Consider the following 17,569-nt stretch of genomic DNA (forward strand, 5'->3'; position numbering starts at 1 on the left):
CATTAGCAAGACCGATTTTTTCTCCCTGGAGCCCAGCATCGGTTGTTTGTTTGCTGGTGAAGGGCCCCAGAGCGCAGCTGCGCCACAGAGCTCCTCTGGAATGAGATCTGTACCTTGAAACTCTGCCGTTGTCGACGCTAACTCTGTGTTTGCTGTTAATTTTACAAGCCTAGTCTTTGTCGGCCTAAGAGGGGGAAATGTGAAGCAAAGCGAGTGTTCGCTTCATTGGTGTTATGCACAAGAAGAAGAAAATTAGAGCCTGGGTTTAACAATCTGCGGCATCATAAAAACGCTCTTTGTCCCACCCTGACTCACTCTGTTTTTGCCTCTCTGTTTTCCTCTCTTCTCTTCTTTGCTGCTTAATTTTGCTTCCCCCTACCATCACTCATGTGTCATTCACTATCCTTCCTTCAGTCTCAACGCTCTAATTTGCAGTTTGGTTTCATTTGGGATGGATCGATCCCAGACACACTAATTGTGCACCTTTGGAGGCTCTGAAGCGAACACTTTTCAGCCCGTCTTGGCTTCTCTATCTCTGCCCCCCTCCCTCCTTCCTTCCTTTCTCCTGGCTGCACATGTCTTGTTTACCCTGGTGTCAGAGTTGGTTTAGAGGAGGTTCAGTGGCATGTGTTGAGTATGCAGGAGATTTGGCCTTGTATTTGTTTAACCCTGCAACCTCTTTCTTCTTCTTGTGTGATCGGTGTGCCAGAAACTACAAGAAAAACAAGGACAGCGTTAGAGGTGAAGACGCTTTTTAATCATGTTCGGAAATATGGCCTCTTTTTTGGCAGATGTGTATTATGGCTTGAGGAAACGGTAAGGAGGTGCCAGAGGGAGGTAATTGAACGCGACACCTCGTCCGCCCTCATGTCAGGTTGGCTGGCCGGTCTCTGATGTCGCCTTCCTGCCAGCGGCTTTTTTCCCCGGGGCTTCATCGAGTCCCTGAACGTCCTTTACGTCATTGTCAGAGTCTGCAGCCCATCAGTCACTCGCTGAACGGCTGCCAAGTAAAACTCAAAATCGTCCCTCTTTATTCCATCCTGGAGCGCTCAAGGAGCCTGATCTACCCTTGGTTCATCTTCCTGTCAAAGATCATCCCGTCCACTATATACAGGAAATCCAACAAAGGTGGATGTCGTATCTGCTTCGGTTTGTTTGCTGATGGATTTTTTAAAAATCCCTCGAGACATAACACTTAAATGTTAAAGCCAGAGAGCAGCTTGTGGCAAAAAGCCTTTTATGCTTTCCATTTTTGTGACAAGCAACTTCAAACAGAGGGCTTTTTTTTTTTTTTTTTTTTGGCAGCACGTTTAGCCCACCACTGGCTCCAGCAGATTAGACTCTTTCCATTACGGAGCTAAATAATAGGGGCCGCGCTTGAACGAGATGGGGCCATGTTTTATAGGTGCTACCCAGCAACTCTGGCAGGGAGTCCTGTGGGCCTGTGGCTACTGTGGTGGTGAAGTCAGGAGGTGGTGCAGCAGCAGCGGAGGAAGAATGGTGGTGATGGAGGCTATTTTGGGACTGAATGAGGTCTTGGTTTTATGGCCTGGTTATCTGGGGCTACAACCTACGACAAAAGCATGAAATGAAAAGAGGGACTGTAAAAATCCCATTGAGAGGTCATTGTCTGCAGATTTAGAGCCTTCTGTTCTCATCACTTGGGAGTCTTTTTTTTGCACTTTTGACCCTCTTGCATGAAGGCAAAACCTCTTAGAGGAGAGGAGAGGGAGGCGAGGTGTGGTCCATTAACTGCCGAGCCCCCCACCAACACCAACACCACACCGACTTCTCCTCAGCTCCGTCCGACTTCATTAAGACAGCCTCAGTGAATCTGTGACTATCTGTGAAACCTGGATAATAAATGTGGAGCAGTCCTCCTGCAGTCCTCTGAAGTCTGATGTGGTTTTGATGTGGAAATGGATGCTGCCGGGGAAAAGGGGAACCAGACTTGTGTTGCAGCCAGCTGTGCCCCCCTCTCCCCAGAAAAGAAATCTGTAACCCGCTACATCTGGCCTGGTTTGGCCCGGCCCTGGCCTGTGTTCTTACTACGCTGACATTAATGAGCCCCACAACAGTAATGGCTACCAGGACACAGTGGAGAGGAAACATATTGTGGCAGGTTGTGCATTAATAATCCACAGTTTCTGTCATCTTTGCTTGTGGACTTTGGAAGCTCTCAGTGTGCAGACTCCAGTTTCTGCTGGTGTTAGCGCCTAATACTGTACATGCATGTTTCTCTCATAGACCCAGTCTGTGTAATTTTATCATAGTGGAAATATTGCTCATGCACTAAGCCTGTTTTGCTGTCCCCAGACCTCGAAGCATATAATAAAGATGGAAGGAAGCTCTTTATGTCAGCCCTCTGTGAGGAAGCAGTCGTCTGTAATTATCGCTGCTTTTCATCCCTCGTAGCAAACACAACAAATAAGTGCTCTTGTGTGACCTGGCAACGCGTCTCAGAGAAACCATTTGTTTGTTAGCTTGTTTGTTTGTGTTGTGAGATCACATGACCAAAGCCCCATACTCTTTTCTCTCTCTGTCTCTCTCTTTCTCTCTCTTTTTTTTTTCTCGGAGCATCAAGTGCATTTGAAGTTGCAATGTGGAAGTCATTAGCCGCAAATCCCGACCAATATAATAACAGGGCGATTAGCTCTCTCCCAGTGATCCTCTGCTGTCTCTTTTTTTCCCTTGTCGCCGGGGTGGTGCAGTATTTTGTGAGCGCAGGGCTTGGTCAAGGGCGAGTCCTCCTCTTCCCTTTCCCGGACTTTTTCTATTTGTAGATCTGCATGTATTTTATAGGAGGCTCCCCTCCCCTCCCCACACACCCCCTTCTCTCCGTCTTTCATGCGGTGGTGGTTCTGTTTCCCATCACGGCCCATGATGAAACCACAAGAAAGCCCAGGCCCATGTGACGAGAGCGCAACAGTTGCTTGGTGACAAGAAAAAAAAAAGGGGGTGTGAGATTGGGGGCTGGCCTTGTTCGGAGGGGAGTGGGCCTCGAGTGGTGACGCTCCAATCAGCAGATGAGCTCTTCATTTCCTCCAGGACAAGGATAAAACGCTCATATCCACACCGCTGCAAAGTAAAATTGTCCTTTTCTCTTTAGCTTGACAGATGTGTGGCGGTCCGCAGGGCTCTTAAATGGACCATTCATCTTTTAACGATGGCCTCACTTATCTTTGAGTCCTTGCAGATCCGCTACTTCCCATTCCCACCACAAGCAAATGGTGCCTTGAAACCACCTGGAACACCCCCCTACCCCCCTCCCCCCGTCTCCCTCTCGGTGGCAGAAAGCCGCCATATTTACCATCTCGTCCTGGAAAGCTAACTTGGCCGCAGCAGGGCGGGACGGCTGCCAGCAGAGGCTCCTTCCAAGCCGACCATGTGCAGACTGCTTCATCCCGAAACTCCAGAGTAAAGTTTCCTGAAGGAGGAGAGGAGACGTTCACAAAGTCATCGGGCTCTTTTCCTTTTGATACAGAGTGTTGAGCAGCGCTGCATGCAGCCAAGTTCACTCATTTTAATACCCGCTCTCTTTTTTTCAGCGGAGAAGATATTTGAAGGACGTGAGCTCATTTGGGATGCAGCCGGCTGCCCTGTCCCTGCCTGATGTTATCCTCTGTGACTGGGGCAGTAACAGTCGTGATTGCTTTTGGGGAGCAGTGACTCATGATTGTGCTTGTGCCGCTGCCAAACTCTCAATAGCAGTGTTTCCTTCTCTTTCTCTCTGTTGCCCGGGCAGCTGGCATTCAGAGAAAAATGTAAATGCAATGAAATCTATTATCTGATTCCTGTCTGCCCAGATTAGTACAGTATAAATCATATCATACAATGCAAATTATAATGGCATCATTCTTCAACTGTAGGGGCAGCTGGGCTCGCACAATATCACAGGATCAGTGGGGAAGTACATTTATTCAAGTACTGTACTTAAGGACATTTGAGTATCTCCATTATATGAAACTTTATACTTCTACTCCACTACTTTAATGCAAATATTGCACTTTTTACTCCACTGCATTTAGCTGACAGCTTTAGTTACTTTTCAGGTCAAGATTTAACATGAAAAACATGATTTTTTAAAATTTATTAAACCTCATAACAGCATTTTAAGTAAATGTACATTTTAATGCATATATTGTACTTTTTACTCTACTGCATTTAGCTGACAGCTTTAGTTACTTTTCAGGTCAAGATTTAACATGAAAAACATGATTTAAAAAAAAAATTAAGCCTCATAACAGCATTTTAAGTAGTTAAATGTGCATTTTAATACATATATTGTACTTTTTACTCCACTGCATTTAGCTGACGGCTTTAGTTACTTTTCAGGTCAAGATTTAACATGAAAAACATGATTTAAAAAAAATAAATTAAACCTCATAACAGCATTTTAAGTAGTTAAATGTACATTTTAATGCATATATTGTACTTTTTACTCCACTGCATTTAGCTGACAGCTTTAGTTACTTTTCAGGTCAAGATTTAACATGAAAAACATGATTTTTTTTTATTTATTAAACCTCATAACAGCATATTAGGTAGTTAAATGTGCCCTATGTTTACAGAATTTAATGCTGCTTACATAAATGCATCAATACAAAAAATATAATTATATTTAGAATATATAAAACAATCTGAGTTTTTTGATACTTTAAGTACATTCTGATGCTGATACTTGTGTACTTTTACTTCAGTAAGGTTTGAATGCAGGACTTTTACTTGTAGTGGAGTCATTTCACAGTGTGGTATTAGTACTTTTACTAAGTAAGGGATCTGAATACTTTGTCCACCACTGCACAAGATCATGCATGAATTGCAGGATTACAAAGCTGCAAATCCATTTTATCAGTTTTCATCTGTGACTGTTAACGACACGAGGCAATGTTCATAACAGCCACCTTGACATAGACCTTGATAGACAGTTGGTGCATCCCATCACCTGCCAAGTAATTTTTTTTTTTTTTAATCCCTGCTCTGTCCCAAGCAGTTTTGGCTTCTCCAACATGTAATAAACTGTCTGGCAGCGTCAGGTTAATGTTGTTATCAAAACATCCTCTTATCTCCAAATCTTCTTCAACCCTGATTCCAAAAAGTCTGGATGTTGTGTAAAACATATCTAAAAACAGTTTAATAGTTAGAACACAGAGTTCACTGTCTTTGTACCGTTTTCAATGCACCGTGTGTCAAGTTTAGACAATTGCAACTTTTTTTGGACTCACGGTCATTCGGGTTAATTGCTGCTTTGTGTTGCACATGCAACAAATGACACCTTCCAGATGTGCATTATTGAAAACGCCTCGTCTGTCCTATGGGGGTGAGCCCGGCGATAACTTGTGTCCTCCACCACCCTCATCACTCCCTCGTGTAAGGTTAGCAAGAGCATGACCCCTGCTGTAACACCAATAAACCTCTGGAGTCCAGGAGATTTTGGTTCAAATTTGTCAACTTCCTCTGCATTAATTTCTGTCTCTGTTCAGCATCTTTCAGTCTGTCCTTACATCACATGCATGGCTCCTTTTTCTCCACACAAACTTGGCTATCAGTCAGATTTTTCATTTTATTTTAATTAACAAAGTATAAAGCTACCAGGAACCCAAAATACAAACAAAAGACACAGGTGTCTATGGAAATGTACCTTTTTTTTTTAACCATTTATACACACAAAAACAGCAGAAATAATAATACATAATAAAACTACAAAACAGTCTATTTGCATATAAATAAAAAATAGTAATAGTTTTCATTATAGAAAGAAAATTCACATTTTAAAATGGTCTAGAAACATAAATGGTACATTGTGAAAACTCCTATGATTGAACTTTTAATTGGCTTTCTGAGCTTGTCTACATATCATATATAAATAAAGTTATTACTGTAAATAAAACTTGTGTATTTTCAATAAATAGATGGGCTCCAGAGAGTTAAGCTGTTTTTCTAATTTTATGGACTTGTGTTCTGCCTCAGACACTCATTCATGTAACATTATTCTTAATATTTAATCTGAAAAGTTTTCAGGGGCCCCTAGGGCGAGTGCTATTGACCACTGCATGGACCCCACTTTGACAACCACTCGAACAGAAGATGCTAAGAGTGTGTGATGTAGAATGGTGAGGCCTAAACAAAACAAAATAAATGTTGGGAAAGTTTCATGTGTTTAGTCATTAGCTCCCCATACTTTCTACCATGCTTTGCCATATTTACATTACATTACATGTCATTTGGCTGACGCTTTTGTCCAAAGCGACTTACAATAAGTGCATTCAACCTGATGGTATTAGCCTTAGACCACAGGAATCAAGTAAGTACATAACTTTAAGAGCCTACTGTCATCACTACAGGAGTGCTATATGTTAAAGAACAGAAGAACAGAAAAGAAGAAGAGTATTTAAAAAAAAAAACATTTTTATATGTTAGGTGACCGAGGTACAGCAGTTAGCTTGCACGCAAGCACGCATTCCAGTCTCTTGCATCCACCACAAAAGTACTGCAACACTTAATTTAAGAGTAATATATTATGATAGTAGTAAATAGTATTATTGAACACGCCTTGTCTGTCCTTCTGGTTTATAACTTGTGTCCTCCAGCCCCTCATGGCTCCCTGGTGTAAGGTTAGCGTTAGCATGACCCCTGCTGTAACACCATTAAGCTGTTGTTCTAATTTTATGGACTTGTGTTCTGCCTCAGACACTCCCAAGTGGATTTACGACCCCGTGGTTGATATCCTTGCATGCCGAGGTGGTATTAATTTGCTAAGAGAAAGGGGAGCGATTTACAGACAATCGAGTGGCGTCATAATTGCAGGAACCTGACACCCTGCAGCTCCGCGCTGCTGTTGAGCTGCTGTCAGCCAGACGATGGATAGCTGATAAGCTTGACTGAGCAACACAGCCGAAACAACTTTAATTAAAAGCAACTTTGGCTGACACACTGAGAACAGTCGGGGCCTTTGATTTACTCTTAAATTAAGTGTTTGCAGTACTTTTGTGGTGGATGCAAGAGACTGGAATGCGTGTTTGCGTGCAAGCTAACTGCTGTAAATATGGCAAAGCATGGTAGAAAGTATGGGGAGCTAATTACTAAACACATGAAACTTTCCCAACATTTATTTTGTTTTGTTTAGGCCTCACCATTCTACATTACAAACTCTCAGCATCTTCTGTTCCAGTGGTCCATAGCACTCGCCCTACACTGTAAAAAAAACGTTGTTGTTTTTACGGTAAAAAAAAACGACAGCTGTGGTCGGCAGAATTTTTTGTGCAACTTTTTCTAATATTACGGTAAAATGATATAAGCACTTTTGATTTGAAAAAGGGAGAACGAGAGAGAAAATTGATTTTTTTTTAAGATTTTACCGTAAAAAATTAAAGAGTTTTTCTATCAAAAGAAATGCTGTTCTGCTTTATGATTGACAAGAAAATACTTTATAAATGCTGCATAAATTAAATATTACAGTATATTTTTGTTAGAGATATGGTGTTTGGTACATTTAACAGTGAGAAAAAGTATTTTTACAAAAAATAAATGCAAATATTACAGTGATGGTTTGCATTTTAAACATTTTAATATATGTTATTTAAAATAATCATAATAATCCATCCCATGGTAGGCCTATTAGTGTCATTTTTGAAATTATTTCATATTATCTAAATGTTATATGTATTATTGTATATTATATAAAATAATCATAATATTCCGGTCCCATGGTAGGCGTATTATTGTCACTATTACTGTACTATTGTTATATTTTTTGTTGTATATTATTTCAACTAATCACCATATTCCAGTCTCAGAATAGACTTATTATTGCTCTTTTTTCAGTTTTTTTCTTATATTAAAAAAAATGATTTAGAATTTTTTATACTTTATTATATATTATTTATGAATGAATGAATGAATGATTTATTTATTTCAGTTAAAATAAAATAAAATAAAATCATGCTTTTACAAAAGAATCTATCAGACAGCAACCGAAAAAGGAATAGGCTGAAGCCACAAGGCTTATTTTTGCCTATCCTGTACCATCTATATATATATATATATATATATATATATACATTAACTGAATAATTCACATTGTTACAAAACACATGATAGCTTAAACTGAAAAATCTAATTCAATCAAATTTCATTGTAACCCTTGATAATTTTAGACTTTAAAGTCTTCTTGAAAACTAACATAGAATTACACATCTTTATTTCATCATTTAGTCCATTCCATCATTTTACACCCAAAACTGACACATTTATTTAATATTAAAGTTTCAAGATATGTCTATGATTGTTCTTTTTTCTTTTTCTTTTACTATTTAAACTATTACCATGAGGGGGCCTTCAGTACATTTGTTAAACATTACTAGGGGGTCCTTGGCTAAAAAAAAAAACAATAGAGAACCTCTGTTCAAACATAATCCACACACAGATGTTAACTCTGGGAGTTTATTGATCTCCCACAAATAAAAGTAAACCTTTTTAGGTCATTATTGATGCTACCTGGTGCCTCTGGGCCAATGACGGAGCTGGCAAGAGTGCACAGAAGTTGCATGAGAAGCCCATGAGGCTAAGCTAATCTCCCCACAGAAAAGTTTGTCTGTGTATGAGTTGAAAGAGGATGACAGAAAAAAGCAAAAGCAGTAAAAGAAAAGAGGATGGTGAGAGAGTAGAACAGAGGAAAAGAGAAAGAGAGAGAGTCTTGGAGCACAGCTGGCTCACCAAGGGGTGTAATGACTGTCATATTGCAATGCATTAGCTCATACTTAGCTCAGACAGCTTGACTTGATGAAAGGGGCCGGTCATTGGCTAACCGCGTACATAGCAACAAGACCCTATGGAGACGAGCCAAACAAGAGAGTATTGTTCTTATTCTCTCTTATTAATCTTTGATTGACAGCCATGGAGTGAAAAAGTTGTTGCACTTCCATGTGCTCTTGCTTGACATTTTCAAAAAGCAGATCAGTCATCACCAGAAGGCGTTAATGCGTATATCAAACTGTTTGCCCTCGTGGCGTTTCGCTTCCATCTCCTCTTTGCAACTTAATGACATACGTAGACAGTAAAAACACTGTTTTTATCCCCGCCGTTTACACTGAAGGGGTATCCTGCTCTGTCAACAGCCGTCGCAATTATGAGCACCTGCCTGCATGAGTAATCATAACAGTCGCGAAATAAATTAATATTTTCCATAGTAATGCAATCAAAAGAGGAATTTAGTTGTAGCTGTTAAAACTCTCTTGACAAGAGCCCCCCGAGGCTGAGAGCGATGAGTAGTGATGGCTCATCACGCTCCCATCAGCCCTTGTTTATTTGAATTCCCTCTTTCAGGGAAGAAAAGCCCTCCACCAGCTATTGTTGTGCCTTGGGAAACCAGCTCTCTCTCTCTCTCTCTCTCTCTCTCTCTCTCTCTCTCTCTCTCTCTCTCTCTCTCTGACTTGGACATATGGTTGTCATACACTTCCTGGAAATTCAAGCCATGTTTGCTTTTGTTGTATATCTGAGGGACATTTTTTTGTCTTTGCCCCCCCCCCCCTCTCTCTCTCGCTCTCCCTTTTTCTCTCTCTCGCTCTCCCTTTTTCTCTCTCTTGCTCTCCCCTTTTCTCTCTCGCTCTCCCTTTTTCTCTCTCTCGCGCTCCCTTTTTCGCTCTCCCCTTTTCTCTCTGTCTCTCCCCCTTTTTCTCTCTCTCGCTCTCCCTTTTTCTCTCTCGCTCTCCCTTTTTCTCTCTCCCTCTCTCTCTCTCTCTCCCCCCTCTCTCTCCCTCTCTCCCTTTCTCTATCTCTCTCCCTCGCTCTCCATTTTTCTCTCCCTCTCTGTCTCCCTCTCTCTCTATCATTTCTCTCTCCCTCTCTCTCTCTCTCTCCCCCCTCTCTCTCCCTCTCTCCCTTTCTCTATCTCTCTCCCTCGCTCTCCATTTTTCTCTCCCTCTCTCTCTATCATTTCTCCCTCCCTCTCTCCCTTTCTATCTCCCTCTCCCCCATCTCTCTCTCTGTCTCTCCCTTTTTCTCTCTCTCGCTCTCCCTTTCTCTCTCTCTCTCTCTGTCTCTCTCTCTCTCTATCATTTCTCTCTCCCTCTCTCTCTCTCTCTCCCCCCTCTCTCTCCCTCTCTCCCTTTCTCTATCTCTCTCCCTCGCTCTCCATTTTTCTCTCCCTCTCTCTCTATCATTTCTCCCTCCCTCTCTCCCTTTCTATCTCCCTCTCCCCCATCTCTCTCTCTGTCTCTCCCTTTTTCTCTCTCTCGCTCTCCCTTTCTCTCTCTCTCTCTCTGTCTCTCTCTCTCTCTCTCTCTCTCTGTCCATTTCTCCCTCCCTCTCTCTCTCTCTCTCTCTCTCTCTCTCCCTCCCTCCCTCCCTCCCTCTCTCTCTCTCTCTGTCCATTTCTCTCTCTCCCTCTCCTCTCTCCCTCTCTCCCTCTCTCTCTCTCTCTCTCCCTCTCTCTCTCTCTTTCCCTCTCTCTCTCTCTCTCTCTCCCTCTCTCTCCCTCTCTCTCCCTGTTGACATTAATTGAAACAATACTGTGATTGATCTTGAGCTTTACCATGTTTGGCCGGAGCTGAAATGAATTGAGCCCGGGCAAAGAATAAAATTATTCCAAACTGATCGTCTATGGTCATTCCAAACACATTAAAAACATTTTAATAGCAGCGGAGCATTTCACAGAATCCAGATTCTCAGTAGAGCAGGTCACATATGTGGCTGACTTTCATGTTTAAAAGCTCTCGCCAAGCTTTTGATTCCCATCTTAATAGATGTCTGATCCCTTATTGCAGACACCAGAGATTTCTCTCACTTTCTCCATTTCATTTCTCTCTTTTCAGAGTGTTACACTGCCAACGGAGAGGACTACAGGGGCTTCCAGAACCAGACCAGCCTGCATGGTGGTAAACCCTGCCTCTTCTGGAATGAGACCTTCCAGCACCCGTACAACACCCTCAAATACCCCAACGGAGAGGGAGGGCTGGGCAGCCACAACTACTGCAGGTCAGTCTTCATCTGGAGGTTTACTGCAAGGTTTTACTAATTAAACAAGAAGTTAACAAACCAACTTTTATTCACGTTTTATATGTGATATTATGGTTGCAATCTGAGGGTTTTTATAGCCGTTCATGGGATTGAATATTGTAACGAAGGGTTGGGGGATGAGATGTCTCTAATCGTGTTTGTCAACAAATTTCTCTGCACATTTTGAAGATTTGCATGAGAAAAGCTTGATGGAAACACCAATATTTGATAAAACTTTCGAAAAATGTGCATAATAGTTTTTACGCTTGCTTGAGTTGTTTTTTGTCTTTTTCGAGAAAATAGTTAATGCACTAAATAGGGACAGAGATGGAAACGCTCCGAATAAGTTCTGACGTAGCGACCATTTAACTAATATGACTGATCAGCTGTTTCCACTCTGACATGAAAGAACAAATATAAGTTGCCTAATTGAATCCAATTCCTGAAGACTTCTCTCCGTTTTTTTTCCTCATGGGTAGCTAGAATTGTCCTATTAGCAACCTATTTTTTGTTGTCATTTTCTCTCTTCTTCTTCTTCTTCTTCTTCTACTGTTTACTCACAGATTAGCCTACAGCAACACATCACACTGCCATCTTCTGACCAAAGTGTGTTTATGCAGCTTTGTTTATTCAATCTAAACCAGCTGATGAAAATGTCCCTAATTTGCATTTTCTTTAATGCAACATTTCAAAATTTCACTTCAAAATTTGCTTCGAGAGTAAAGTAAAATCAATGGCCTCTAAAGCTAAAGTTCTCAATCTTTTTTGGCTTGTGACCCCATAAAGCTCCAATATGTAATTTTAAATATCAAAAGCAAAAGTACTCAATTCAGAAAAAAACTCTAAAGTTATTGAAAAAATAAAATGATGATTAAAAGGAAAGCAAATCTTCAAACTTTGGGAAATTGAGACAGTGGAATGTTTTCATACAAAAAAATCCCTTGAACAATCAAAATAGTTGCCGATGAATTATCTGTCAATCAACTAATAGTTCTTAAATAAACTGTTTGGTAATATAATCTACATCAAAACTTCTTTTTACTATGTTTTGTATGCAAAGAACATAAAATATTTCCCGTGGCAGGGGAAGAAAATACCCCCAAAAAGTAAACTTACCCCAATTTTTTTATTGAACAGTACTTGAGTAAATTATATATTATATTATATATATATTATTCTGTTAGCCTTTCACTCATTTCACCAGCCAGCATTTCAAGAAAGCTTAAGCTTTCTTTGCAATGGAACAATAACAACTGTTCCCTCACAATTTTTATTGTGAGGTTTTCTCTCTTTTTTTCTTCTGGAAATCCATCAGAGTTACCACAAAATCCCAAGCAGTGTCTCACCATGTACAGTCTTTTTTTTTTTTGCAGTCTTCAGCAGCTTGTTCTTGTGTCTTGTTTACGACAATTATGATTGATGTTATTGATGTGAAAATGCTTTGTGCGGCACCTTTAAAACTCAGACGAACACTGATGTTTGACAGAGCTTTGAACTTCCTAGACAAAGCATTTGACTCTCTGAATAATTTATGACCAGTTCGTTTTTGCAAAGAGTTTGAACACAGGGGACCTGCTCAGACATTCTCCACTGAATATTTTATTGGTGGTACCCGAACAGAACGTTTAGCCCTGTCATCACAAGGACGCAAACATGCTTGAAGAGTTTGTGTAAGCAAATCTCCATCCCTACATCCCTCATCCCAGGAATGTGAAGGGACACGGTGGCTTTGGGTGTCTAGAAAACCCTTTCTACATCCGTCAGTCACACTCCCAGAAACGACTGTCAAACTTGTGTATCTGCAGGGAGCCGCACTCTTTCGTGAGTCAGTACAAATTCAGCGAGACGTCCAGAACAGTGGCTTGGCCCAGATCACCAAGCCATAAGAAACAGAAACCCCTTCCTCCTCGGCCCAAAGCCTCTGAAACATTTCTCTAAGTCATGGTTGTAAACTCATAACGCAGCAATGCTTTGAAGTGGCACTGGACAGATTTGTTTTTGACTTGAACTGGATGGGAATTTGGAAGATTTACGAGTAGGATACATGCAGAGGATCGTGAAAGGCTTTCCCTGCACATTAGGAGCGTATTATGTCCAACGAGCGATCCAAAATGGACATCTTCATTGTTTGGATTTGGCTGTTTTTTTGGCCACTGATGCAGTTAGCAGCTTTTCCAACTCACTGACAGCTCGTAGCTTTGTTTCTTCTTGACAGAGGGATTTCTGTCACTTAGGGCTGTAGCTGCAACTACTCTCAGTCCCCCTCAGACATCCTGCTTGTAGAGGGTCGCCCATCAGCGGGGCTGTGAGGACCAAAGTGGCCACTTCATTGTGAAAAGCTGAGGCATGGCATTTATGGCATGTCTGCACAGGGTCAAGTATTTGTGCACGTGTCCCATCATGTGTGTGTTGGTGTGTGCACACGTTGTGCATGTCCCTGCAGAGGAGAAGGTAATCCTGCTGCAAAACAGGATGTGTGATGTTTGCTTTATTCATAGAATTAGAATTGATTTAGATTAGATTAGATTAGGTTCAACTTTATTGTCATTGCACATGTCACAAGTACAAAGCAACGAAATGCAGATAGCATCTAACCAGAAGTGCATTAAGCAGTAATTGTGAATCATATTGCAATATATACAGGAATGAATTGTATAAAAATGCAGTATATCTAGGTATAGATTTTATAATAAATAAAATAAATAATAAATGCAGATCTAACTGTACATTAGTGCAAGTAGATATATATATACTGTATATATATATATATATATATATATATGTATATACATATACATATACACACATATAAACATACATACACACATATATACACATATATACACACACACACACACATATATATATATATATATATATATATAAATAATAATAAAATACATAGTAGTGCAAATGGAGGATACATCATGTTCATCATGTTCATAATTGTAGACAGAAGGGACATTTTTATTGTAATTAACATTGCAGATTGTCCAGAGCAGCAATTTTTTTTTATCTGCACTGATGACATTGAACACAACAGTGGCTGCTGTATTACCTAACTAACTTATATAAACTTCTGTATAAACTGACCTGCGGCAATTTTTGCATGTTGTGAACACACTGAGGTGAGGTTCTGCTGCAGTGATGGTCAAACAGTGGAAAATGATTTAGCGCACCTACAGTGCAATTTCAACAGTTGCATTTGTTATGATAACATCAGTTATGATCAACAACTACTGAGTTGACAACTTTGCGGAAAGTGTCAAACATCAAACAAGTGCAACACAACACATAGCAAAACAGCTAATATTACTTACTAGTCCAACATCCACAAGTCCAGCTTGGTGTCTGTCTGCAGCCTTTTGTTTCGGGAAGCTCTCTTAAAGCCTGTTTACACTCATCTGGTGGCCTCTTACTCGGTCACTCCTTCCTTTAGCTTTTCTCATATTCATCCATCAACGTCCTCTAATATGTCCATAATGTCTGTAGAGGCTTCTGCACACAGTTTTGTTGCATGGTCAGACACGACACTGGCAGCATTCTCTCCTCTTCCACAACGGTCCAAAGCTCCTGTACTAGTGGTGTAAACACCAACACTTTCCGGTTCTCTCTGCAGTCCTGGCAGCACAGCCGAGTAGCAGTTAATAAGCCATAATTTACAGAGAGTCAAGACAATAGAAAACAGTAAACTAGAGCTGTCTCTGTAGAATTCTGTACATGTGACTGTCTCCTACTTTGTCAATATGAAAACTAAAATCATTCTGTTTTTTAGACCAGCCAAATCCTATCACAGAAAGTGAGATGTCTTGGACATTGCTGCTCAATTTGGATTGCAAATATCCAAATTTACATGAAGTGCACCTTGCAATTCAAATCCTGTTTCTCATATTTCTTTGAGCTTCAGCCTCTTTTTCATCAGCCTCGCTCTGTCCGTCTTTCAAGTGAGGCTTACATTTTCGTGGAGGGTTTATGGCGAAAACACAATAGGTGGTAATTCTTAGACAAAAAGGGGAAGATAGCAGGATGAAAGCGAGAAGGAGGGAGAGCCAGGGTATGTCTGACCCTGAGGCCAATTGGGGTTTTACGAGATGAGAGCCGAGGCCGAGGCACAGGTGGACAATGTGAAGCCAGGAATGGCTGCACGTCTCAGCCGTAACACACGGCTCTCAGCACGTATCGGATGTTGAGAAGTGGAGGATTACAAACTCACTTCTTGTCCCATCACTGGCGTTTTTCCCCGGTGGTGATTTAGTCGACAGGGCACCACAGTGGTGCTGGAGAAAGAGCCCTAACAGCCCCCACATTTCATCTTTATAGCCTGCTATAAAAAAAAATATAAAAAAAACCTCAGTGAAAACGGGGAGAAACTGGGCAGAGGGGAAATGTCACACTGTTCCCCTGCAAAAAAGGAAAGTCGCACAAAGCCTCAGGAAAAGGACAACAGCTCTCGTGTCTAAGCTGCGACTTAGAGAGACTCATTTCAACAGCGAGTATCGCACTACTTATCATCAGCGGGGTTCGATTCGAGTGGAAGTACATGATCCATTCTTAAGTCTCGAACATTTCTTTGCAGACATTTTGCTATTTAACACTTAAACAAGATGCTTTTTTCACGTCTTGAGTACTTCTTTGACCTTTTTTGAAAACTTCAGGGCTTTCATAAGGAGAAGAACGTCACACAAATCGAACTTGTGATTGATATTTCGTTTATTGTGCCTTCCAATCTACTCTTCCTACAGGCTGATATTGGACCCACCCCCCTTCTCACCCCAGTGCATTAGTATAAGAGTGTGAAGTCCATGATGGTTCAGTGGGTGGTTGAATAGCTTTGCCAGCCATTTCCTGGCTATTTATATGCAGGTGTGTGTGTATGTGTGTGTGTACTGTACAATTTATGAGTGTCCACTATGGCTTCTAATGCTTTTCCCTTACATAGATGAGATAATGGAAATGCCAGAGTGAATAGTGTTCCCCTAGTTGATTGTAATTGAATCTCCATGATGTCAGGTGCAAATCCGAGGTCAGGCGAACTGCAGCCAAGTTGTCCACCGTTTGTATGACTACATTACGATCCCAGTGCACCGCTTTGTTAAATTGAGGAAGTTAATAGAAGTGTCCAGCCAGAAGATGTACTGTGTGGCACTAAAGCATCAGCAATCAACATTATGGTAATCTCAGAACTGGAGTAGGAACCAATTCCAAACTATGAAATGCATCCTCATGTCTTTCATCTTTCATGGGTCGCTTCACCCAAATTACAAACAAACGTGTTTTCGAACTTGGATTTTTAATCATGCAGATAGATTTGGTTTTATTTGTGCAGGTTTTAAGACGTCAGTTTATGAGATTTCTGCCTCCAGCTAATAGAGTTAAGTGCAAATAATGTAACAATCATAGAGATCAGGGGTGGGCAGTTAATTTTCCCAAGGGGCCACATGAGCAATACCACGAAGGTTGCAGGGGCCGGACCAAAACTCGGAACTAAATTCTGCTCAATATTAATTTAATAGCTTCATAAAATACAGTAAATTATCTGGTTCTGAGCTGCTACGAATAAGAATACATGTTATGATAAGACTGTTAATGTGGAGTAAATCAAATATAGCAGTAAAAAAGTAGTAAATACTCCAATCACTATATCACTTTTCCACTTATTTTAAACACAACTGTAAATAACCTTTAGCAAGGTTCCTATTGGTGTTTTTGTATTATATAGCTTGTTTTTCATGTTTGTAACTTTTCTAGGTGTTTTACAATGTTGTGATGCTTTTATTTTGAAAAGGTGCCATCCAGTGTGAAACGGGTGCTTTAATTTTGAAAGGTAGTGACAGGAATTTTTTTTTAAGTTTATTTTCTTCTGTCATATATTAGTGGCTATATTTGTTGTCTTAACTGTAGTAAAAGTGCTTGTTAGCTCAAGTGCTAATGCTAATGTTTGCTATTGTTTTCCACCTCGTAGCTCTTACGGTGGATTCACAAGGTGACCAAGGAATGTCTTATATTTTATTTTAATGGAGCTACGATTTTAACTAAATCTTGTGAACTATCAATTAAAGAGTCGACCGTCATTCAGCCAGGAATGCTACTAAACATACATTCAAACCACAAAAACAATATAGAGCATGTATGTTGTGCAGTAAACCAGTAGTTTATTAACTTTATGCAAAAAGCATACGTGTTTTTAACAAGGTTACCTAGGTAACTCAGTGTATTTTGTGGAACCCGTTTCTTTGGTATGCATGCAGGCAGATATACGTAAACCACCTTCAAAATGAAAGCACTGCGGTTGTATTGATTTCTAATTTCTGGGTAACCTCATCTCGAGCCGCCTAATGCCCAGGTCTGATATAGATATAGGTATGCTACGCCAACTGTTTTATTATTTTAACTTTGTTCCTGTTATAACATTTTTTGTACTATAACACCATGAATTTTAGCACCTGTGGCAATGAAAAAGAAGCCAATCAGAGGCACATTTAAAACACAAAGTTGTTGAATGTATGAACAAAACAAGGCACATAGCTACTGAATTAAACAACAACCTAAAAAGCCAACTTATTTAAGTTGGAGA

The 17,569-nt window shown here is 40.5% G+C and overlaps 1 protein-coding gene across 1 annotated transcript in view; it reads left to right on the plus strand.

The window, feature by feature from the left end:
- Window positions 1–17,569, plus strand: part of kremen1 (kringle containing transmembrane protein 1) — a 93,481-nt gene that overhangs the window by 21,460 nt on the left and 54,452 nt on the right. Inside the window, exon 2 of the mRNA XM_059336615.1 lies at window positions 10,812–10,974. Coding sequence (XP_059192598.1) covers window positions 10,812–10,974 — 163 coding nt within the window. The remainder of the gene's footprint in view (window positions 1–10,811; window positions 10,975–17,569) is intronic.

The sequence above is a fragment of the Centropristis striata genome, chromosome 7 (assembly GCF_030273125.1).
Source record: "Centropristis striata isolate RG_2023a ecotype Rhode Island chromosome 7, C.striata_1.0, whole genome shotgun sequence".
NCBI classification, from domain to species: Eukaryota; Metazoa; Chordata; class Actinopteri; order Perciformes; family Serranidae; genus Centropristis; species Centropristis striata.